The sequence below is a fragment of the Psittacula echo genome (genome assembly GCF_963264785.1).
Source record: "Psittacula echo genome assembly, chromosome: 5".
Lineage (NCBI taxonomy): Eukaryota > Metazoa > Chordata > Aves > Psittaciformes > Psittacidae > Psittacula > Psittacula echo.
In genome coordinates, this window is record NC_137739.1 from 72,297,097 (window position 1) to 72,322,582 (window position 25,486).

Genomic DNA, 25,486 nt, shown 5'->3' on the forward strand with positions numbered 1-25,486 from the left:
ATTTTTCTTTCAAAGCCACTCTTTTCTGAAGCATGCTTTGTAGAGGTAGATGCTGCACAATGAATAATGCAGCCACGGGTGGTAAAGCAGCTGATAGAATCATAGAATAGTTAGGGTTGGAAAGGACCTTAAGATCATCTAGTTCCAACCCCCCTGCCATGGACAGGGACACCTCACACTAAACCATGCCGCAAGGCCTCATCCAACCTGGCCTTGAACACCACCAAGGATGGAGCACTCACAACCTCCCTGGGCAACCCATTCCAGTGCCTCACCACCCTCACAGTAAAGAATTTCTTCCTTAGATCCAATCTAAACTTCCCCTGTTTAAGTTTTAACCCACTACCCCTTGTCCTATCGCTATAGTCCTTAATGAAGAGTCCTTCCCCAGCATCCCTATAGCCCCCCTTCAGATACTGGAAGGCAGCTATGAGGTCTCCATGCAGCCTTCTCTTTTCCAGGCTGAACAGCCCCAACTTTCTCAGCCTGTCTCCATACAGGAGGTGCTCCAGTCCCCTGATCATCCTCGTGGCCCTCCTCTGGACTTGTTCCAACAGTTCCATGTCCTTTTCATGGTGAGGACACCAGAACTGCACACAATACTCCAAGGGAGGTCTCATGAGAGCAGAGTAGAGGGGCAGGATCACCTCCTTCGACCTGCTGGTCACGTTCCTCTTGATGCAGCCCAGGATACAGTTGGCTTTCTGGGCTGCGAGCGCACACTGAAGCCGGCTCATGTTCATTTTCTCATCGACCAACACCCCCAAGTCCTTCTCTGCAGGGCTGCTCTGAATCTCTTCTCTGCCCAACCTGTAGCCGTGCCTGGGATTGCTCTGACCCAGGTGTAGGACCTTGCACTTGGCATGGTTAAACTTCATCAGGTTGGCATCAGCCCACCTCACAAGCGTGTCCAGGTCCCTCTGGATGGCATCCTTTCCCTCCGGCGTATCAACCGAACCACACAGCTTGGTGTCATCGGCAAACTTGCTGAGGGTGCACTCAATCCCACTGTCCATGTCACCGACAAAGATGTTGAACAAGACCGGTCCCAGCACCGATCCCTGAGGGACACCACTCATTACCGGTCTCCAGCCGGACATCGAGCCATTGACGACAACTCTTTGCATGCGGCCATTCAGCCAGTTCTTTGTCCACTGAGTGGTCCACCCATCAAATTGATGTCTCTCCAATTTAGAGAGAAAGATGTTGTGCAGGACAGTGTTGAACGCTTTGCACAAGTCCAGGAATATAGGCATGGAGGGCTATGTCCTTTTCAGGAAAGACAGGCCAGCCAGGCGGGGTGGTGGGGTTGCTCTTTATGTGCGAGAGCAGCTGCAATGTACTGAGCTCTGTCCAGGGACAGGGGATGAGCGAGTTGAGAGTCTGTGGGTGAGAATTAAGGGGCAGGCTGGCAGGGGCGATACTGTTGTGGGTGTCTGTTACAGGCCACCAGATCAGGGTGAGGAAGTTGATGAGGCCTTCTACAGGCAGCTGAGAGCAGCCTCACAGTCACAGGCCGTGGTCGTCGTGGGGGATTTTAACTTCCCTGATGTTTGCTGGAAGGACTACTCAGCAACCCAGCCACAGTCCAGGAGGTTCCTCTGGTGTATGGATGATAACTTCCTCATGCAAATGGTGGAAGAGCCAACCAGGAGAGGAGCCCTGCTGGATCTCATCCTCACTAACAAGGAGGGTCTGGTCGAAGCAGTAAAGGTTGAGGGCTGCCTTGGTTGCAGTGACCACGAGATGGTGGAATTCAGGATCTTGTGCGCTAGGACCAGTACAATAGCAAGTAGAATTGCAACCCTGGACTTTAGCAGGGCAAACTTTGGCCTTTTCAAGCAATTGCTAGGGGAAATCCCATGGGCAAGGCTGCTTGAAGGTAAAGGGGCCCAAGATAGTTGGTTGACATTCAAGAATTGCTTATTCCAAGCTCAAGAGCAGAGCATCCCGACACGTAGGAAGTCAAGGAAGAGGGCCAGGAGACCTGCGTGGCTAAATAAGGAACTGCTGGGTATGCTCAAGTGGAAGAGGAGAGTTTATAGGTCATGGAAGGAGGGGCTGGCCACTTGGGAGGAATATAAGGCTGCTGCTAGAGGATGTAGGAAGGCAGCTAGGATGGCTAAGGCCTCCTTAGAATTAAATCTGGCCAGAGGGGTCAAGGACAGCAGAAAGAGCTTTTTCAAATACATAGCTGATAAAACTAACACCAGAGGCAAGGTAGGCCCACTGGTGAATGGGGTGGGTGCCCTGGTGACAGAAGATACAGAGATGGCAGTTATTGAATGCCTTCTTTGTCTCTGTCTACTCTGCCGGAGGCAGTCCTGAAGAGCCCTGTACCCCTGTGACCTCAGATGAAGTCAGGTCAACGGAGCAGTTTGCCTTAGTCGACGAGGAATGGGTTAGGGACCAGTTGAGCAATCTGGACATCCATAAATCCATGGGTCCAGATGGGATGCACTCGCGGGTGCTGAGGGAACTGGCAGAAGTCATTGCTAGACCACTCTCCATCATCTTTACCAAGTCTTGGGAAACGGGAGAGGTGCCTGAGGACTGGAGGAAAGCAAATGTCACTCCAGTCTTCACAAAGGGCAAGAAGGAGGACCCGGGTAACTATAGACCGGTCAGCCTCACCTCCATCCCTGAGAAAGTGATGGAGCACCTTATCCTTGATGCCATCTTAAGGCATGTCAAGGATAAGAGGGTTATGAGGGGCAGTCAACATGGCTTTACCAAGGGGAAGTCATGCTTGACCAACCTCATAGCCTTTTATGAGGAAATAACATTGTGGATGGATGGTGGCAGAGCGGTGGACGTGGTCTACCTTGACTTCAGCAAAGCATTTGACACAGTCTCCCACAGCATCCTCATAGCTAAATTGAGGAAGTGTGGCCTGGATGATCAGGTAGTGAGGTGGACTGCAAACTGGCTGAAGGACAGAAGCCAGAGAGTTGTAGTCTATGGGGCGGAGTCTAGTTGGAGGCCTGTATCTAGTGGAGTGCCTCAAGGGTCAGTATTGGGACCAGTATTATTTAATATATTCATCAATGATTTAGATGAGGAAATTGAGTGTACTGTCAGCAAGTTTGCTGATGACACTAAGCTGGGAGGAGTGGCTGACAGGCCAGAAGGCTGTGCTGCCATCCAGCGAGACCTGGACAGGCTGGAGAGTTGGGCAGGGAGAAACTTGATGAAATATAACAAGGGAAAGTGTAGAGTCCTGCATCTGGGCAGGAACAACCCCAGGTTCCAGTATAGGTTGGGGAACGACCTGTTAGAGAGTAGTGTAGGGGAGAGGGACCTTGGGGGTCCTGGTGGATGGCAGGATGACCATGAGCCAACACTGTGCCCTTGTGGCCAAGAAGGCCAATGGCATCCTGGGGTGTATTAGAAGGGGGGTGGTCAGGAGGTCGAGAGAGGTCCTCCTTCCCCTCTACTCTGCCCTGGTGAGACCGCACCTGGAATATTGTGTCCAGTTCTGGGCCCCTCAGTTCAAGAAGGACAGGGACCTGCTGGAGAGAGTCCAGCGCAGGGCAACTAAGATGATTAAGGGAGTAGAGTATCTCCCTTATGAGGAAAGGCTGAGGGAGCTGGGTCTCTATAGTTTGGAGAAGAGGAGACTGCGGGGGGACCTTATTAGTGTATATAAATATATAAAGGGGGAGTGTCACGAGGATGGAGCCAGGATCTTCTCAGTGGCAAACAATGATAGGACAAGGGGTAATGGGTACAAACTGGAACACAAGAGGTTCCACTTAAATTTGAGAAGAAACTTCTTCTCAGCGAGGGTAACGGAACACTGGAACAGGCTGCCCAGGGGGGTTGTGGAATCTCCTTCTCTGGAGACATTCAAAACCCACCTGGACACATTCCTATGTAACCTCATCTAGGTATTCCTGCTCCGGCAGGGGGATTGGACTAGATGATCTTTTGAGGTCCCTTCCAATCTCTAACATACTGTGATACTGTGATACTGTGAGATGACGTCAGCTGCTCTGCCCCTGTCCATCAGTTTCGTAGCCCCATCATAGAAGGCCACCAAATTGGTCAGGCAGGATTCCCCCTTAGTGAAGCCATGCTGGCTGTCACCAACCACCTCCTTGTTTTTCCTGTGCCTTAGCATGTCTTCCAGGAGAATCTGCTCCAAGAGTTTGCCAGGCACAGAGGTGAGACTGACTGCTCTGTAATTCCCCGGGTCATCCATTTTACCCTTCTTGAAAATGTGGGTTATATTTCCCTTCTTCCAGTCATTGGGAACTTCACCTGACTGCCGTGATTTTTCAAATATGATGAACAGTGGCTTAGCAACTTCATTCGCCAGCTCCTTCAGGACCCGTGGATGGATTTCGTCAGGTCCCATGGACTTGTGTACATTTAGGTTTTTAAGATGGTCTCGAACCAGATCCTCTCCTACAGTGGGCCTAGGGTCTTCATTCTCACACTCCCTGTGTCTGCCTTCCAAGACTTGGGTGCTGTGGTCAGAGCCTTTGCCAGCGAAGACCAAGGCAAAAAAGTCATTGAGAACCTCAACCTTCTCCAAATCCTGGGTAGCCAGTTCTCCCAGTATCTTCCGGAGGGGGCCTACATTGTCCCTAGTCTGTTTTTTATTCGCTATGTACCTATAGAATCCCTTCCTGTTATCTTTCACATCCCTAGCCAAGTTTAATTCTAACTGGGCCTTAGCTTTCTCACCTGGTCCCTAGCTTCCTGGACAGCATCCCTGTATTCTTCCCAGGCCACCTGTCCCTGCTTCCACCTTCTATAAGCCTCTTTTTCCCTTTGAATTTTCCTGAGCAGCTCCTTATCCATCCAAGGAGGTCTCCTGGCCCTCTTGCTGCACTTCCTCCTAGTTGGGATGCAACACTCCTGAGCTTGGAGCAGGTGATCCTTGAATAACAACCAAGAGTCTTGGGCCCCCCTGCCCTCTAGGGCTGTATCCCATGGAACCTTACTAAGCAGGTTCCTGAAGAGGCCAAAGTCTGCTCTCTTGAAGTCCAGGGCAGTGAGCTTGCTGCACACTCTTCTTACTGTCCTGAGGACAGTGAGAGCGATCCCCTAACATTTAAATGCTCTCCTGTTTGCTGACTCTGGTTTCAATGGGGCCAGCCCTCAGGCTGTCTATGCTCTTACACCTGCTCTGAGGCAATAGGTTCCTCCTAACTGCATTTTTCTTTTCCTTCAAACTCTTTTCTTCAGTGATGCCCAGTCAAAAATAATCAACAAAAACTGGAGTTTAAACTCTGTATTTGGTGAAACTCTGGCCCAAGTGGCGGCAATGCAAACGTGCCAGTGGTGTCAGTGGGGGCAGGATTTCACTTGTTTAGTTAGAAACAGGTTTTGCCAGAATCCTGACTCTTTTCCCCAGAGTTACGGTGATTACTGGGGGAGAGGGGAAGGGAGAGGGAAGAACTGTAACAGATAAATAGATGAATAAAAAAATCACACAGTGGGAAAATGCTCAATGACTGTTATAATTCTGGTGTTCTATATTAAAATTTTAAAAAGCAAGCGCACCAAGAAATGAAGACAAGACAGAAATTAAGGGGTTTGTTTCAGAATTCACATTTTTCTTGTTTAAGGGGTTATAAATAATTCTTCCTAATGGGCTGAGTTACCTCCCATTATTAGTCTTATCTCCACGATGCCTGTTCTATCATGTTGCTCATTTCAGGGTCAAAAAATTCACCTGGAAAAGCAGCACCACACAGCAGATTTGCCCGAACACAAGCAGGGAGTTTTGTTAACCAGCCGTTTTGTTATTCCACCACTGGGAAGTCAACCAAAGCTTTGTGTATTTGGCCTCAGGGTGTCCTCCTCTGTATTACTGTGTTTAGAAGGGGCATGGAAGCATCATAACAACTCTTCATGATCTTTCTTGGAGATGCAGGATTGTGGTTCAAGGATCAACAGCTTCTGTATCAGTCCATATATATCTGAAACGGTATAATTGGATTGATGTAATTGAAAACAACGTTTGGAAAAAAAGGTGTAGCTCACTGCAACTCAACCCCTGGGACTGGAGAACACTGAGTACAGGTACATTATTCTTGCCACGTGTGTGGGAATGAGGGACGGAACAGGGATGAATGCCTGTGTGCACACACATTACTGAGCACCAGGGTTTATGCAGAGACCCCTAAAAATCCCATACTCCTTTCTTTCTCAAAACAAAGAGTACAACATCACTCTCCCAAGACATGATGCTTCTGTACTTCATGTTTCACCCATATGAGCTTGTTTGATTTCTGCAGGGGCAGAAAGCACAGAAAATAGCAAAAAAAAGAGCTTTGCTATGGTAAGCTTGGCTGCATACACGTCTCTGTGCAAGTCAGGGACCACCACCATCGCTTAAAACATTAGTTTAGCACAGCATGGTTGCTGCAGGTCAAAGAAATCGAGCTCAGGTGGCTGGTAAAGTAAATTCACTGGCATTTAGGTTCCTGCTTCAATCATTTTAAGGGCAGCTTGCAGATCAAAAGGGTCTTGAAAAAGTGAAGACACAGGTTATTTGAAATACAATCTTGGTTGGAATAAGCCACTGTGGGGTTCCTTTCCTAAGGCAGCCCCTGTGTCCAGGTGCTGCTCTGGAAATGAGAACAAAAAAGGGAGGTAGCAGAGGGTGAACAAAACCCCCTGAAAGTCAAGGAAAGAATGAGGAGGAAAAGAGAAAAGGTTAATCGTTCCATCACCAGCAGACTCCTGAGCAGGGCATTTGTTCTTTCTCTATGAAAAGTCCTTCCTTTGCCATCCAAAACAATTACCTGGCATTTAGCTTGCCGTCAGCCCTTTCTCCCTGTTTCAAGCATGTAATTATTTACACCAGGTGCATTGCTTCAACCCATCTCTTACGACGTCCCCATTCACAAGTAAAGGATTGTAATTTGCCAGCCTTCACTGAAGCTTCTTTGTACAAGTCTCCTGCCCTGGGTGTAGCGTTACATTGACAAGAGGCATGGCACAATGGAAAGGGAAATAGAATTTACCCGTTGAACAAAAGGTATTAGTGCTCCCTGCCTCTAAACCCAGGTGACCGTACAGAGCTGCCTGCAGGGTCTCTGGTAACAGAAGGCTTGGGTCATATAAAACCCGAGAGTGTGGCAGCAGTGCTGGCAGCTACATCTGCAGCAGCCCATAGCTGTGTGCAACCATGCTGCTTTGTGCTGTTACTTCAGGTAGATGCTGCTGGTATTACTTGAAGTAGAAACTAAGGAAAGATTTTGGCTGGCAGGCTCCTCAGTGCTGATGGGGGGTATTTAAGTGAAGCAGCACTTATCCCCTCCCTCCCCAGCAACTAACAGAAGATTGCTGCATTGCTGCCTGATTTACACTGCGTGGTCTGGCCTTTAGTGCATGGCACTGCCCCAGACTCTGCTGACAGCTGCATTCAGGATCAGGTGCAGTAATAGAAATGCTGTGAAAACTCAGGTCTCGTGGCACCATCTCATGATGCTGCCTCTTTGTTTCACTGAAGCTCATGGAATTTGCCTGTTGCACCCACAACGGGCAGGACCTGTCCCTTTGTGTGCAGTCAGGAACCCTCCCTCGTCAGGGCTGATCCATGACAGATGCCCTTGGGCTCTGTAAAACAAATAAACAATGACAACAATAATGAGGGGAAGGTGAGAAGAGGGATTATTTCGGTTTGCAGCTCTGTCCTTTGATTTGGTTTAATGTAGCAAGCCCAGGCATAGATGAACCAGAAGATGAAAGGAATCTGAGTGCTCCCCCCTTAGCCCCGGCTATGCAGCATACGTGCCACTGCATGCAAAGCTGCTTGCAAGTGCAATCCCTTTTCATGATCTAAATCAAAGGTGTCTCCTGTCTTTCCCTCACAGAAAAAATCCCAAGGTCATGGACCACACAGAGATGCAAATAAAAATACTGAGACGATGATGCCAGATAAACACTGACTCTCCTATCACTTCTCATTGCTTCTCTTCCCTGGAAAGCATGTGTGATAAGCTAAATAATAAAACGTGTGTTATAAGAGTCCTGAATGCGACAGGGGAGAAATTCCTGCTTGTTCAACTTCAGCCTACATTCCCCAGCCCCTGCTGTCCCATCTAGACTTTGACTGGAGGCAGGGGGAGCCCCGGTCGCCTCTTTTCAGAAGCAATTTCAGTTCCCAATTCATACACTGCATACTCTGGCCATACTTTGTGATCCTGCTCCAGATTTGCCCTTTGAAAAATGGCAGTCCACTGCCTTTAGTCTGACCACCAACCAAGAGGCTGGAGGCCAGAGAAAGGTGCAGCAGGGAAGGGCCACCACACTATAACTCACATGCCGCACCTGGAAAAGTGGTGCACCCCAAGAGTCAGTGTAGGGGCCAATACTGTTTAACCTCTTCATTTCTGACCTGGGTGACAGGAAGGAATGCCCCCTCATCAGGTTTGAAAATGGCATGAAGTTTGGAGGAGTGGTTGGCACACCAGAGGGTTGTGCTGCCATTCAGATGCTTGGAAGATTTCCCACCACAAAACCTCAGCCTCGCTGACAGCTGCATGACCATTAAACCAGAAGCTACAGGCAGCTCTGTAGGAGAGATTCCCAGGGGTGAAAGGAAGGTTCAGATGTGCTCCTGCACATACACAATTTGATTTTTTGTATTTTCTCCATTTATTTGGGTTTCTAATCTATTGCAAAATGAAAATTCAGGGGAGGGCAGCAGTTCCGAAGTTGCTTCCTCTGAACATCCCTAAAGCAGCAGCTTACAACAAACTTGGATAACAGTATGCTGCTGGCTGCACCGGCAGGAGGAATGTCCTAAAGCCTTTTTTTTCATGGCTTCCTCTGACCCACAGACTGGAGGATGAAGTGGGCAGCTGTTTCAGATGGAGACATGGCATCACTGGGTTTTTATATCCTCCATTTGTATGAACTGTAACTTTGAAGTGGCGCCAAGCACAATTATTCCTGAAGAAATTAAGGCATGAGCAAGCCACATGGTTTAGCTTTCAGTACCGGAGAAGTTTAGCTTCCTTGTGGGGCACATTAAGATCTGTCCCTCCTTCCGATCACCTCCACCTTCTCCCTATAAACCTGCAGTTACCTGGAGAGCTCCCAGTACACCTGGCCATGCCACAGGACCATCTGTACACTCACTGAGTTAAAACCAGGAGCACTGGAAAATAACTTTCTTGAGGGACATTTCTAGGGCATTTGAAATAACAGTCTCAGCCTGGCTGTTTGATATAGTAGGTATTTCTCCCATGGACAAGTCGTTTAAAACTAGAAAGGAATAGCATAAAAAAAGTAATAAAATCTGCCCATCTCCAAATTGGACTTGATCCCAAGCACTGCAGGGAATGAGCCCACCATTCAATACGCAAGCCTGTACCAGAATTTTGCTTACCTGTTTCTCCATGGTTTCTCTAGGTCACCCCACAACTATATTTAAAGGTTTTTCTCAGGTGCTGAAAAGAAGAGTGCAGAAATGGGTAAAAGGTTGCACTGCAGCATTCTTGGAGCTTTTGGGTGCACTTGGGTCCCAGGCATGACAACAACATGTCTGTCTGTTCCACCCTACCACCTCTCACTGCCTGACTCTCCCAGAAGAAGTGCTGTTTTACAGCTGAAGAGCAAAATTAGAGTCATCCTCCCCTTGGAAAGGCTTTGACATCTCTAGTTGAAAGCTTTTGCTCTGTAATAAGCATTGCAGACTGAAGGTGTAGGTTTAGCATATTGCAACACCCTGATTTTTAGAGCATATTTCAAATGCAAGTTTTTTATCAGACTACAGATTTAGCTTGTAGATAAATAGGAGACCTTCAGATTTTGATTTTCTATTAATTTTCTATTAATTTTCTGCTAATTCTAATTGGTTTTCTATTGATTTTTACTATTTTTTCATTTTTTATTCCATTTCCTCTGCTTTTTTTTTCATCATTCTGCATTATAATCAGTTGAGATGAATAGACAGTTCTGGCCTCTTCCCATTCATTGCATGGGATTGTTTTGTTTCTCATTAACTTGTTTCTCTCTTTGGTGCTTTTTGTTCTGGAAACCATCCACTGTCTGCTAAGAGAAAGAGAACACAAGTGTTGCATTTTAACCCTCAAATTTTTGTCCAGATTTCTGCTGCTGAGATGTCTGGACCTTATCTTCATACCAGCCGCATTTTCTATTGCTCAGTTCCGCAGCAGCCAGACTTAGTGGCAAAAGCCCAGATCCAGCATTCAATGCTAACCTGGAGAAAGATGTCCTATTCTAGGACATCTTCCTGAGAACAGGCAGACAATTATGTTAAGTACAGGAGACAAGAGAGTGAGAAAACGTCAGTAGTGACAACCTCTTTTACCAGCATCTACCAGTTTCATTTATAAAAAGGAAATTACTGCAGGAAAATCCAGTGTTCACAGCAGGCTGGAAAAATCCCTCAAATACAGTTTCCTTTGACTCTCCCTTCTGCAACAGTTGGGACTCAGTCTGAAATTCAAATTAACTTTCATACACAGCCTACGATTCCATTTTGTGCCCCGAAGCAAAATTTCCTGCATAATTGTGCGTATTTAGGTCACTTCTCCATTGTTCGCTTCGCAAAGAAAATAGCTGATTTGCTAGTGGAGTAAATTCCTAATACAGTTTTCAAAAGCACTTTTGCAATTAGATTGTGCTGCTAAATGACACTGGAACGTAGGCATGCATTTGGTTGGGTAATGTCTTGAGACTTTTTATGTCTGTTTTTGACAGCAGGGTGACTCCATTTAGACACAGACCATATTAAATATTTATACAGTTTGCCAAACTATATCGAGAAAAGTTTCACACTTCTACCAAATATTAACCATAAGTATGCAGCATGTGCAAATGTCAATCTAATTAACATTTAATCAAGAGAAATAACAATTACCGTCTTTTCCTGTTCAAAGGCTCTATTCACTGCAACTTTTCCCTACACTGAAGTTGTGTGAACTGGTTTTGTTTCTAAATTTCTGCTGTGAGAAGTATTCCATTAGTACCTTCTTTTTACGTTTGACTGTAAAGCACCAGCCACATGCACAGACAGATCCATATAAACATTTTAACTTATGCAGGTATCAAATGAAAACAAAACATTTTGAGCTGAGTGTAATGAATAAGAAAGCTCTCTCGAATGCTCAGTTAATTGGCTTAGACCAGGGATCTACGCAAAGTGATGCCTTTATGTGTGCACCTTTCAATGAAGCAAGGAGCATGACTCAAAATGTGTATTTTCTCAGCGACCTTAGAGACCACCTTAGAGATCCATGGTCTGGTCTTCTGGCTTCCTAAATATTTTTGTGAACATGCTGCCAGAACAGGTCCAGACAGTTTGAACACATCATTCAAAGGCCCCATCGGGGCTGCAGTTCAGGGCAACGGCAACAAGGTTGGGCGGTGGAAAGCCAAAAGCTGCCTGTAGATATCTAGGCATTAATTAAGAAATCAAATCAAATCTCTACCACCCCAGCCCCCCCCTCCCCCCCGACGCTTGCAAGGGACAACAAAGCATGGCAGATCTACCTTGGGATGCTGGGAGAGAGGGGGAAAAAGAATCAGGTCAAAGCACACAATATACAAATCCTTGGGATGCCGTAGGGCACAGTATGCAACGACCTCAGACTGGTTTGAAAATCGATTAGAGGCAGCCTTCAGCTGAATGGAGTCAATGACCCTATCTATGCATGGCAAAAGGAAAACAGCTACATCTTCCCTGAGCCAATACGTACGAGGGTTCCTGGCCCAAGATCCTCACCATGGCTTGCAAAAGGGGCCCAGCTATTCTTCTTCAGACCAGGAGAGGAAAACACTGGTTTTCTTTTCATAAAGGATTGATTTCCATGAGATCAAAATAGATGAACCCCAGTTTTCCTCCTCCCCTTTGAAAAAATATCACCATCTGTGCTAGGGGTCACAATGTAATAGACAAAGAACGTGTGTAATTCTGGAACTACAACTGCCTAATGAAATATATGTCAAAACAGACAGCTGGCCTGAAGGCTTGGGCTGCCAACTGTCTTTGTCTTAAGGACTGGTGGTAGGGGTGAGTATTATCTGGTATATTCAATTGCCAATGCCTCCTTTTCTTGCGCTTTAACTTGCATCCTTCGGGATTTGTAACTATTGTCCAGTTAAAGCTGTTCTGCTTTGACAGTGTAAGCCATGACCAGTGCATGAGAATGAAGGGTTTTACTCCTCGTGAGCAGAGGATTCAAACACCATTGAATGTGATTTGGGTAGCACAGAAGTGGCAACACTAAGACTCATGATGCTCCAACAGAAAAAAATGAGTCTCCTTGTGTTACCTACTTGGGAAAGACTGCTTCCAGTAGCTGTTTCCATCATCCTCATCAGAGCAGGAGAATTAGTAAAGATCTCGGTTCAGTGACGTGCATTGAGTCTGCTCTCTCCCTCATTGCTTAAAGCACAGAAGATATTTATGCTAACCATATAAACACATTTTTAAGCTGATAAGGATGAAGAAATTACACCAGAGTGTGGTCAGCAGGACTAGAGAAGTGATCATTCCCCTGTACTCGGCACTGGCGAGGCTGCACCTTGAATCCTATCTTCAGTTCTGGGCCCCTCACTACAAGAAAGACATTGAGGTGCTGGAGCAGGTCCAGGAAGGGGCAACAAAGATGGTGAAGGGTCTGAAGCATAAGTCTTATGAGGAACAGCTCAGGGAACTGGGGGTGTTCAGTCTGGAGAAGAGAAGGCTCAGGGGGGACCTTATTGCTCTCTACAACTGCCTGACAGGAGGTTGTAGTGAGATGGGGTCTGGTCTCTTCTCCCAAGTAACAAGTGATAGGACAAGAGGTAACAGCCTCAAGCTGCTTCAGGGGAGGTTTAGATTGCATATTAGGAAAAACTTCTTCACCAACAGAGTTGTCAAGCATTGGAACAGGCTGCCCAGGGTGGAGTCGCCATCCCTGGAGGTATTGAAAAGACGTGTAGATGTGGCACGTAGGGACACTGTTTAGCTGGGAACTTTGCAGTGCTGGGTTAATGGTTAGACTTGATGATCTTAAAGGTCTTTTCCAACCTAAACAATGATTCTATAATTCTATGAATTGGAAATAAGGTTGGAGACCACTACTTCTATAAAATTGTAAACTGGAGCAGAGGGATTACCTTGCTTAAAAGCACACACTCTTCAAATGTGAAAAACATGACAGAGCAGCACCAGTTCACTGACTAAACACATTTTCCAGGCACTTGTGAAAAAAAAAAAAATCTTTTGAAGTCAAGCAATACTGAAGTAATAAAGATAAAAAAGGGTCAAAAGCGGCTCCATTAATTTTCTTTGCCTTAACTAATGTAGACTGTACAATTGTGTCTTCCTGTTTCTCTTTCTTCTCTCAAAAAAGCCCATAGCAATGATAGAGGAAATGAATTGAGAGTTCAGTGCCACAAACATATGAATGGGCTTACTTCTAAGCACGCAAGAAGCTCACTGGCTTCAGCTGGGACGGAATGTTCAGCATATGCTGCAGGGCTCTGCCAACGCAGGACCTACTTGAGTGGAAATACACAAAATGTCTATGCATGGTCAGATAAGCTGAGATAAGGTATTCACACTACAGCAAGAATTAGCTGCCTGTAGACACGGTAAAAAGCATTTAGCTTTTTAGCAGTGCACCTAAGAGCCTCAAATCCTATTAAACCAGGTGGTATAGAAAGCAAGCTTTCACTATTCCTAATACAAGGAGATGTAGAAAATGCACAGAAGATACAAAAGGGAATATTACAACACCCTGAGAATCTGAAGACTTTTACAGAATAGTCCAGCAGCTTCAGGCTAAAAGAGATAGTTAGGGAAGAGAAATCAAAGGGATCAGGTGTATGTGAGAGGTGGCAGAAGGAATGCGCTTCACTGCATGCAAAGCAAGAACCAACCACAGAACAAGACCCAACCGATTTGTGCACATGGGGAATATAAAAATTAGGCTAAAGGTTCCAGTCTACCTAGGTGATCAAGTGAGTATAGCCTCTTATCAAATTTTAATATGAAAGCTTTGATTAGCTATCAAAAGCCAGGCTGTGGCCTGGAGCAGCTTTCTTCTAGCACTGTACTCATGCCCATGCCAAGGTTTTCAGACACAGGTAAATTGAGACTCTTACCCTCAGCTTAGCATCTGAAATCAGGGCAAGGTTCAGCCTATTAGGCTGGCCACCTATTAATGTCTCCTAACAGAACAATGAAGTTTTCATACTGAAACTCATGTAAGTTTTAAGTCTCAAAGCAATACGCTAATATATTTCTGTAATTAAATATTTACATGATTTCAATTCATGCTGTCCATTTCATCATTACTATTTTCAGTAAAGGCCTTCTGAAGTCAGCCTTCTGTTTTGTTGGGTTTTGTTTGTTTGAGTTTGTTTCCCTCCCCAAAACTGATTCCTGATACCCTGCCAGTCTCCAGCTCATTACTGGGAGTCAACAGTAATCAACTGGAAGGTGACTTCACTTACTTCTATACCAATTGTAGTCCTTTAAGATAGCCAAATATGAGCATTAAAATCTCCCAAATAAACAAAACAATGCAACAACAGCAAAAAAATCCAGGACCGTTCCAAAGTGCACACTTCAGGATACTTAATATGAAACATATTGGGATTGAGACTGATTTAAGCAGATCATGTAACTTCATATTCTTCAGGTGGGACTCCCACTATATCAGTGACAGAAGCGAGCACTACAAAACCAGGAGATGACTCTTGAAAAGGCATACTTTGAAAGGCTTCTGGCCTTTTGGAAAAACTAATTTGCCCAAGTAGGAAATGCAGGTAACAAAAAAAAAAAAGCACAGTTACAAAAGACCTGGAGGACAGCCATTTCCAAATACCCTATTCTTACTGTCTAGATTTTAGTCCAAAAGCTTTTGTCTCAGTAAATGTTTTTGGTTGTGTTGTTTGTTTATTTTTTATGTTTGTAACATACAATTGTAACAATTATTTTGCTGAGGTACATTATACACAGTTGTTTGATCCTGTACCTTCTTATAATTCATGGGATAGGATTCAGGTTTCAGAGGAAGGTGATTGTTCTTACCAAGCTACACTTGGTATTCATGAGCCAGCAGCAAACTCTACGATTTTAAAGTAGAGGGGATGAGCCATGATGCAGCTTTGGCAAGATGATACTTCCTAAAGGGAATCATCAGGACTAGACAGTGTCACAGACATGTCTACTACTAAGGAGCAGAGATAAAGACAAGAAAACACATATAGGTTACGTTTATTTTATATTTACTTCACAACTGCTCTACTCTACAAATAAACTGGTTTAAATGTCTATTCAGCAAACTTTTAATTCAAGACACGTCTAAGAGTTAGGTCTCAGCAAAGCTTTCAGTCTTGTTTAATAGAAGGAAAAATCTGGCTAGCAAATACTTTCTTAAAGTAGAAGATAAAAACCAGAAAAAGTCGCTAATTGGGTAAAGAAAACAAATCTCTCAGTTGTGGCTTGTAAATATGATCTTTGAAGGGCTGCAGATAATCATAAGCTCTCCCACTTTCAGTAAAAACATTGGAAAGTTAGCACTGAAATTGGTACGTACAAATTAACTGTGTCAATATATGAATTCTCATTATATCGAACTTCCAGTCCCGCAAGCTCACAAATGACAGCCACAGCCCAAGTTCACTCAACTCCCAGAGCCTCTCTCATGTACACATACTTGCAGAGGTAATTATCTTAGTTATTACTATCAGTAACTGTAAGCAATTCTTCTTGCTACTCTTTGCCAAATTCACCTTCATTCCTTCAGAAATTCATATAATAGGAAAATCTTATATTCTTAAAAATTGCTGAAATTAAATTGAAATCAATTAAATGATTTAACTGAGCTTCAGGGTTCTACCTCTTTTAATTTAGCCCATGTAAAAGCAGTATGACTAAATTCAGCCACAACAAATTGTGTCTTAGATCAGCTAAATATTTTTACCTAAAAAGCTCCAATGATATTAAAATTGTTACATGTCAAGAATAAAAAACCACTTAATTCCAAACCAGTAATGCTATTCAGAGGTATGCTATTCTTCGGCTTTGAGGGAAAATACACTAAAATGCAGATTTTCAATTGGACGGGATAAAACATCTTTTTTAGAAACTTTGAGCTAGAAAACAAAGCAATACACTTTGTCTCTCATGTTTGCTCCATTAATGTGAACAAGGATAACAATCACTCATACCATAGCAAATTCAGTTTTTTAATCCACAGAAAATATTCCTTAATTCTGCAAGACAACTCAGCTGTTCTGATTTTCAATTCTCAAAGGGATGGGGCTGAACCCTCAGAAAGGACGAGTTTGCTCCAGGTCACAGGTGACAGCAGAACACCCTCCTGTCCCCTCCCCTGGTTTAATTTGTATAGTCCATGTCAGCATCTGTCTATAAAGATTTCCAGGGAAGACAAATGCGAACAGATAATATATAGGCTCATATTCCCTCAAAATCCTAAAGAAGTCTATCCTGTATTTCCGGGTCCTGAATCAGGGCAAAAGATACAAATATATTTTGCTCCTTTGTGACGTGGTTTTTCCAGAAGCTGGGCACCCTGAGCAATCCCTAGCTTTCGCAAAAGACCCAGACCAGGCAGCCTCTGGGGAATGCCATGGCTGGAGCCAAGTGCACACTGCATTACCTTGGAATTTCAACATTCAAGGGGAAAAACAGTGAAAAAGGGGAATTTTGATCACTGTAATTAAAAATGATCAAAATAAGCTTTCAATATTCCATTTTAATATAACTAACTTGAATCAGAAAACTGAAGGAGGTCTGAGTTTGGAAATTAGTGATGGTAAAACAGGTGTGAAAACGGTTTATAGCATACCAGTCAAATACACACACATGATGTAGTTGCCTGTTTTATTTAGTGGAATCACTTTTGTAGATTAGAAATATTTCCAGTTCCCATTTTCTCCAATGCAAGCCTCCACCATTGACAGGCATAACACAGTTTGTTCAACTGATTCCAAACAAAAAAAAAAAAAAAGAAAAAAAGAAAAAAAGAAAAAAAAAAGGTACAATCTCAAAAGTTAAAAACTAAGTTCACACATTTTCTTTGGGACCAGGAATCTGTACATAGTACAAAATATACATTTATTGAACTTTCTGTAAACACACAGTTTGAATTGTGTAAAACTGTAAATAGTGGGTGAACTACGTGGAGAATAATTTATTATATATTGTTATACATTCTACTTAAGGAAAATAGTTATGCTCTTGTATATTACTCTGTTAAATTTATAAATTCCATAACGAAGCTGTGTAATCTGCAAACATGCTTTTCAAGCTTAAAACTCTCAATTCGTAACATATTTATACAGGTCATCAATGAAAAAAGTTACACTTTCCACAAAATAGATATAAAGAGGTCATGAATTTTCTAAAAAGACAGGCACAGCATGTCACTACAAAAGAGACTCTAATGATACGACGTGGAGTCAATTCTGTGAGAAGACAGGTGAACACTCTCTAATTCAGCATGTTCATACATGGTCTTAGTAACAAGACAGATGCTAGAAAACATAATCTCTGCTTTGAAAGATTCATAAAGCAGCCACCCTGGAAATCAAACCTCACACTTTTCAAATATCCAGTATTCCCTGGCTAGGAAAATTGAGGCTTTCATCTTGTATTAACCCTTCGCTGCTAGTAATTTAGTTTTCCGAGTACTGAACTACTCAGCACAATTTGCCAAGGACATTTGCATAATTCAGCACTTACTCCAAAAACTAGATTCCTGGCACCAAAGAGATCCAGTTAATAAATACAACTTAACTCTTGTACTCAAAGTTATTGCAAATCACACCATCAGCAATAAAACACAGGATAGGAAATCCCATCTTCCAGCACCAAACTGGTGCATGGCATTAACCTGCAGAACACATGCTAACAGGTACTGCAACAACTTGTGTACTGGGGACTCTGTTGAATAATGCCCAGTTTCCAATTTAAGAGTCTGGAAATCTCAAATTGCAGCAGACGTGTCAGTCTAGCATCAAAAACTCAGCAAGAATAAAAAGTCCCCCTAAAAATATCAACAAAGATCCCTTCAGTAGGTTCATCACTGGACATGCAAATAATGCTATGTAAATTCAGCAGCTTTATTCCTAGATTTTTAGGGTCTCATTGTTTTTCTATCCTGGATAACTCAATTTGTATTTCATCCTTTCATTTATTCTTTACAGCTAAAAGCACTACACCAAAGACCAAACCTCTTAAACTATGTCCTTCTGACCTTTTAAAAGAAAAAAATGCAGACTTAATTTCATAATTCTTTAAAATGTATCTCCAATGAACCTAACATTCTGCTTTAACATTACCACCTTCTTCATTTTGGCTTTGAAAAGCTTTTCCAAAACCTAAACTGAATAAAGATTACATTTTGTTTTCATTCCAAAGTGGGACAGTTAAGGCTCCAACAATACATGCGCAAACTATATATTGTGAGTGAGGCTCCATCCATGTCAGCGGGATGCAAAGTTAAGTACGTGCCCAATTTTCCCAATTAATTTGATTTTTTTCCCTGTTTGGACAAAAATACTAAGCTTCAGCCTGAAACTGAAATTGGCTACTCAGTACTTCCATTGCTCAGATTGGGTTGAATTCAGTAACGCACGTGAAATTAAGCTGTGGGCCTTAGTCTTACAGTCATACATGTACTGCACTGACAGAAGTAGAAGTACAGAATGTTTTATGACCAGCCAGTCTCAAGTTTTCTAATTTTTCTTCTCAAAGATATTTCTCAGAAGAAGCAACAATGGCATCTCCTTCAACTCTAGGAGCTTACTCACAATGTATATGGACAGTCCTGTCTGCTTTAGCTGTAAAAACACCACGCTCCCGCCAGCTCTTCAGAGCTATCCAGTTAATGGAAGAAAAATGAATTTCAGCTTTGGCTCCACGTTACAGTGAGCTGTGAAGTGCCAATGTAGTGCTCTCAGAGGAAAATGTTACTGACATGTTCTGACACAGCACTCACCCTTGCAAATGGCTGGTTACACAGCAGTAAGGGCCACTGGTTTTGATTCTTTTGGGTTGTTTTTTTTTTTTTGGGGGGGGAGAGCGGGGAAGTAGATAGTGATATTTTAAAAAAGATTTGGCATGAATTAGTACAAGTTAAGCATGAAAATCTGGCCAGGCATAAGCCAATATATACTCTAGGAATCTGACCTGTCATTCCACCTCTGCTGAAGTTTTGACGCTTTCAGAATAGAACTATTAATTTTATAAAAGGCATTTTTAATGTTAATCCCACTTCCCCAAATTTTGAGGGTTACAATGATTAGGAGTTCTGTTGCTGTTGCATTTAAAGCAAGCCTCCCCAAAATCTCTTCTTAAGACATTATCTAACAATCCTGTTCTCTTAGCTTGGAAGCAAAGACTATAGAAGGGTGTCTACATGAGGGGAAGAGGAAAAAAAAAAATAATCTGGTTTAATGCTGCTCAGAGGAAAGTCAAATAAACACATAAAGCAAGGAATATGCATACAGTCTAGGTCACTGTAGGTCAACAACTCTGACACAATCAGGAGATTAAAGCTCCAGACATTTTTCCACGCATTAAGTAAACAGCACAATTATTTGCACATTTTTCTGGAAATAAATTGTCAGTGGAAAATAATGTAAACTCAACTTTTAGCATGTTGTATATTCCTTCAAAGGATTTACTGGTCCATGAGAATAAAGAAAAGCTTTAAGTTTTCCTACAGCTTCCTGAACTTCTGTGAACAAATGCCATGGCCCATGTGACTGCTACCTCATTTATGAAGTAGCATTATTAAGCAAAATAAGGCTCAAAGTACTTCAGAAGGTGCATGCCTGTGTCCATAGATACCTGCAGACTGCAAGCACTCCACAGAGATAGCTCAGAAAGAGCTCACCAACAGATCGGATTCTCTGATCAGTATTTCAGACAGGTCAGTCAAAAGTACTTAGCACCTCAGACTGTTACTTTAAACTTTTGCTCATTTTCAAATTCAAAATTTTTACAGCTTACAGCAGCAATCACTTTCATTTTATGCACTGCAGCATCCTAGAAATTCATGTGTGGAGCCTCTTTTTACTATTTAAAGAGTTAAAAAACACATCCAGCCAAGCAGACTCTACACCCTGTATTGGTATATAAAGGCTCAGTATATGATCATCTCAGACACACATAGCAGTAGGAACAAGGAGCTACACTAGTTACCCAGTAGATGTTATTTCCACACCTCACGAAGGTTGGCACAGAGTAACAATTCTGTTTTCTACAGGAAAAAAATCAGGTACAGCTTTATAGCTCTAACAAAGTTCTGCCATTTCTGAACCTATACATCAGGTTTATTAAAATACCATATTTGCCAAACGATGAGGAAAAGGATAACATTTCACTAAAGGTTAGTCCATTTCAGACATGGCCAAGTTTAAATATACCAAGTAATTTGTGTATAAAAGCAATTCAAGAAGGGGCAAGTGGAGCTGAAGGTGAACATCTCAGAATGATGAAATCCTGATGTACACTGAAACAAAGTAAACTGTAACAACCATATCATTAACCTTGTGGCAGCCATGCTGTCTATCCTGCAGGACAGAGGTACTTACATCTAGAGAAAGCAAACAGAAAATAGGTTTGTCAGCATGGAACTCATACATAAGATGACATTAAAACCAGTCTCATGATTCCAATTTTAAGAAAAAGAATGTTTATCAATGCAAAATATTTGAGTATAGAGTGAAGAAAGGTCTGCAAAGGCTTTAGATGCAGGTCAATCACCTATCTGCTTCTAGGGTGTGGATTCCCAAACTGTGACAGAAGGGCTGGCACAACCTTTCCTTTGCTCTCAGTCCTGTCTCCCCGCTCTGCATCTTGACCTCAGACCAACATCCAGTGACTGGATTATCAACTTACCCAGCTGAAGAGTACAGATTTTTGCCTTTCTCCCAACTGCATGGCCACATAAGCAAGAGTAGTGGCACAAAAAGGGCAGAAGGTGAAAACTTTGAGCAACGGTTTAGTCTTGACTATAAGCTGATTATGAAACCATACTCTTAGTTCATAAATTACTAAAAAATGAAATGCAATAGGAAGGCTATCTTATCCCAGTGTATCAAATTAATATGAGATTCTTATCAGAGGATCAACTGAATTGAAAACTGTTCCCCAATTTTGTTAAATCACCATTTCAAGTATCCAATTCTTGAAATGAGCAAAATAGCTCTGATTTTAACCTACAGTTGAAATAGTACCAGCTTTGCAATAAACAATTTAATGGACATTAAAGTCAGTTTATCATAAGTACATGTTGAAATTATTTGTTTTAGCATCTGCATGAACTATTAAGGTAAGCGCTACCATTACCCATCTGCTGCTTAATATTCATCCGGCACCTTGCTAGCATGACACAACCTAGGACTACCGCAATTCAGTGTAGTTTAACAAGAAGCATCTGAAATTCCTTTCTCCAATTTTGACTTCCGCTGGAAGATGAAAACGAGTGATGACCATGCATCAAGGTCTTTGTGGTGCCAGCTGAAAGGCCTTGGCTTCATAACTTGCACATTTATGCCCCATCACATGTGAAAGGGACTCTACTGACACAACCAATTTACAAAGCCTTGCAAATCTAGGACCCTACTTAATGTAATTACATTTAGTTAATCCAACATTGGGTTTAAAACACATTTTAGAAGCTTCTGTCTTGAACATATTTCAATGCTGAATTAGTGAGAATTATTTAAAACAGTTGTCTATAAAGCAGTACAGGTATTCTCCCAGAATGATCAGTGAAACATTTAATCTGACTATAACAAAACACACAGAAACTGAAGCCAGTGAAGCTGTCATATGTAGAAGGAAAACAAAGTTGCATGGCATATGAAGCAGAGTAGCTTTACAAATGTAATTTCCTTTTAAAAACAAGCAAATTGGGAGCATCCTATTTGAACATGTATTTAAAAATACATCTTTTAACATCACGCAATTTTCATTTTTGTCACACAGGAATCTTTTTCCAAGAGGGAAATAAATAGCACACAATACTTCAAAAAAATTGCTGCCTTGCCCCTGAGGTGCTAATGTTTTTAGCATTTAAAAAAAGTTTCTGGTGCAAGAAGGAGATGCACAAAGGTGCAAAAGTGCCTTTTCCTTTTCAGAGCAGTGAAAAGTACAGCTTGCCTCTTTTCTAGGATGCCTGATACACTTGATCCGTGCATTTTTAATCAAAATCTGTATCTAAAATGGCAGTGTTTATGCATACATAGTAGATTCAGTGCTCTGACCTCATCAAAACGCTGAACATAGGCGGGAGAGAGAAAGGCCTGAAACGGGCTTTCTTCTGCTACCCTCAAACCTAGTTACATCACCTGTAGCAATAGCAGAATTATTTTCTTTCTAACCTTTAGGAGACCTCCAAGAAGAGGCTTCAAATACATCATTTGTCACTGAGACAGTTTAAGTGATTATTGTTTGAAGTATGGCTTTTCACACCACAGTTTTCCTTCAGATTTTAGTTTAAAACTCAAAGGTTCCACAGTCCAAGGTTCAAGGTTTTGCAGTTTCCAAACCTAAACTTTAGTCTCTACGTAAAAAGGACAGAACTTTAACTGCCTAGTCCTAAATTAAGTTTAGCCTTTTGCACTAATATGCCATGTATTATTAAATATGCTTGTTAATCAGGTGCCTGTGAAGCTATAAGTTAACATTATTATAGTTTTGCACTCTACAACAAAATTAGACATTTTAAGCATTTATTCATAGGTAGGTAAGGAACTGGTTCTTTAAGCAAAAATTGCTATAAATTTATAAATACAAATAGTGCTTATGTTTTCTTCATTCATGCTTGAACAGATTACAAACTGAATACAATGAAGTTACGTTTAAGCACCCCACATAGACAAGAGGGATAAAAGAAAAGTTTGCTGGTATATACTATACTTAGTTCCAAGACACTATAAGTTACTTTTTCAATGTTCAGTGTTCCCTAACTCTGCATTAGTTTTAAGGCTATATATACAAATATGTATATTTCAAAGTCAGGGAAAGACAAATATAGCAAAATGCATTGTACTACAGTTTCCTATCAAAAAGTAATTATACACCAAGTTCTGATCCTGTTTAACTGCAGTAAATGTTACAATCTACTTGTTTTACTGATTTTCCTTTTTGGGAATCTGCCTACTAAATGAGTAAACTACATATTAAACACAATATTCTCAACCAAAAAGACAATACAAGGTGCACAAAACAGCAGTTTTGCAAACACGACTGACTCAAAAACTTAGTTTTTGTATGCTTAATGGGAAAAAGCTAAGCTTAAATCAAATTAGTTTATTATCTTATAAAATTTTAAATTAGAATTTTAAACAACGAACAGTTAAATATTGTCAACATGCTATATCTCAAATCACAAGTACTGTTTAACCACTAGTCTCTCATTCTAAGTGGGTCAATTAAAAACATATACCATAAAATGTTAAAGATTGTCAGGCTTTGACAAATGTATTTTTATCAAACAGTAGGCAAATTCAAACCAATGCACACCTTCAGTGGGGAGAAAAAACCCAAACCAACCACCAAAAAGCCTGAAAAAACCCACGCTTAAAAAATAGGGTAATGGATTAATCCCACATCATCCTTTAGCATATGGCTATGTCTTGGGCAATAATCAAAATCCTTCCCATTTTAAAAATGGGCTACCAATTAATAAAAATATTCTTCCACAAATAAAATATCATTTACAATGGCACTGACATTTTAAAAGGCAGGAAAAAAGGAATTACACATTTATGGATAAATTTCTTGTTTGTTAAATCAAGCTTTATTGATAAAATGGAATTCAAAGTTATTTTACTTGGAACAGCAGCAGATCCAGCCAATCAGGATTGTAAAAATGCTGCAGACTCCTACTGTGTGTAGAAAGCTGCCTGTTCGTGCTCAGTGATTAGTAATTTCAGGTAAGGGTTAATGAAAAAAGAGGTGCAAAGAATCAAGGCATTCTAATCCCAAGGTTCGTACGTGTATGAACACGATACTATTAATAGGGCATGATTTGACTCCCACTGAAGTCAAAATCAGAACTCCCTTTAACTCGATGTGAGAGCAGGAGTATGTCCAAGAAACCGATTCACATTTGCTGAAGAATGTGCACTACTCTTAGTTACGTTTCCATTGCCAAGCAAATTCACACACTGCAGTTTCTGGGAAATTGCCCACAAGACAGCTTTCATATAAACCAAAAAGTTGTCTTTATAGTTTTGTGCACCTCTTGAGCACCTAGCTGGCTAGGCTGCTGCTCCTTGCAATCCAAAACCACAACATGAATTAAAGGGATATATATTGTTGCATCACACAAGCCAAACATTTCTTCTAACCTTTATAGTGATTTAAAGCAGTTCATAATTAAATATGAGCATTTTGTACAAGACAATTGCACTTTACAAAAACAAAATCATACAACATAAATTGCTGGAGTCTGATTTACAACATGAATTACGGTTTGAAATCACGTTTACAGAAGTCTGTTTTACAAAAAAGATCAGTTCCTGGGCTAGATGTCGCACTGCTGTAGTCACTCTTGCCAACACATCATATTCCCTTCTTTAATTAAGGTTGAAGATGGATGTTAAGAAGGGTCAGTGAGGTTGGGCTGCACTTTCATTTGAAGGATGAAACGTGAACTCCACAGCTAGATGACCAGTTTACCACATATCATCAGTTGAGGCAGAATCCTTAAAGAAAAAAGAAGGAACCCTTTAAAGTCTGGAGTGCCCGTATTTACAGAAATTTCTGGATAATCCAGACTGAAAAGGGTAAAGACCTAAATCACTTTAGGAGTCTCTTTTCTCCCCCCTTTAGAAATAGCATTTAAGTATCTAAAGCCTACATATGCTTAATTTATGAAGTACCAACTTAATTTATTTTAGTACCAACACACTTCAAAATCTTACCAAGTGGTTTAGGATAGCCTTATTAAGCCTCAAAATAATATCCCAGGACATCATTCAAAAACATTCCCAGAGTATTTAGAAGTAATAACACCCTAACTACACAGGTGTGTTAAAAGAGCACGATGTGCCTCATGCCATTTGTTATTATCAATACCATCTTCTGTGTTTTCAGCCCTCCCTCACTGCGCAGGAAGATACAGTCATCAACTGACACCCTGTTGTAATTCAGATCAATTTTAACATTTATAATTTCAAGTTAAAGAAGTGCACTTAGGGCAACTGCAGGAAACCCTAATTTTGGATGCTAATAAAACTGCAAAGATACGTACATAAGAATATTTGAAGTGAAGACATGACATGCTCTAAATCGTAACTGTATGGCCACACTACATGGCATAACAACCATGCAACCAATACCCGACTACCTCTAAAATTTGGTCCATTTGGGCTCACTGGGCAATTGTGGATTTTGTGTAACTACCACACCCCTGAAAAAGTGTTTAACAGATTCTAGTGCAACTAGAAGCAAACTGCTTCTGACAGCAATCCTGGTGGTTTCAGCATTACCTGCTACTTCCCCTAAGTAATT

The 25,486-nt window shown here is 41.8% G+C and overlaps 1 protein-coding gene across 1 annotated transcript in view; it reads right to left on the minus strand.

Moving 5' to 3' along the window:
* Nucleotides 1-16,510: 16,510 nt before the first annotated feature.
* PPM1A (protein phosphatase, Mg2+/Mn2+ dependent 1A) overlaps nt 16,511-25,486 on the minus strand; it is a 36,245-nt gene continuing 27,269 nt past the window's right edge. The window contains exon 6 of the mRNA XM_080617876.1: nt 16,511-24,678. Within this exon, the coding sequence (XP_080474002.1) occupies nt 24,649-24,678 (30 nt within the window). The 3' untranslated portion in view covers nt 16,511-24,648. The remainder of the gene's footprint in view (nt 24,679-25,486) is intronic.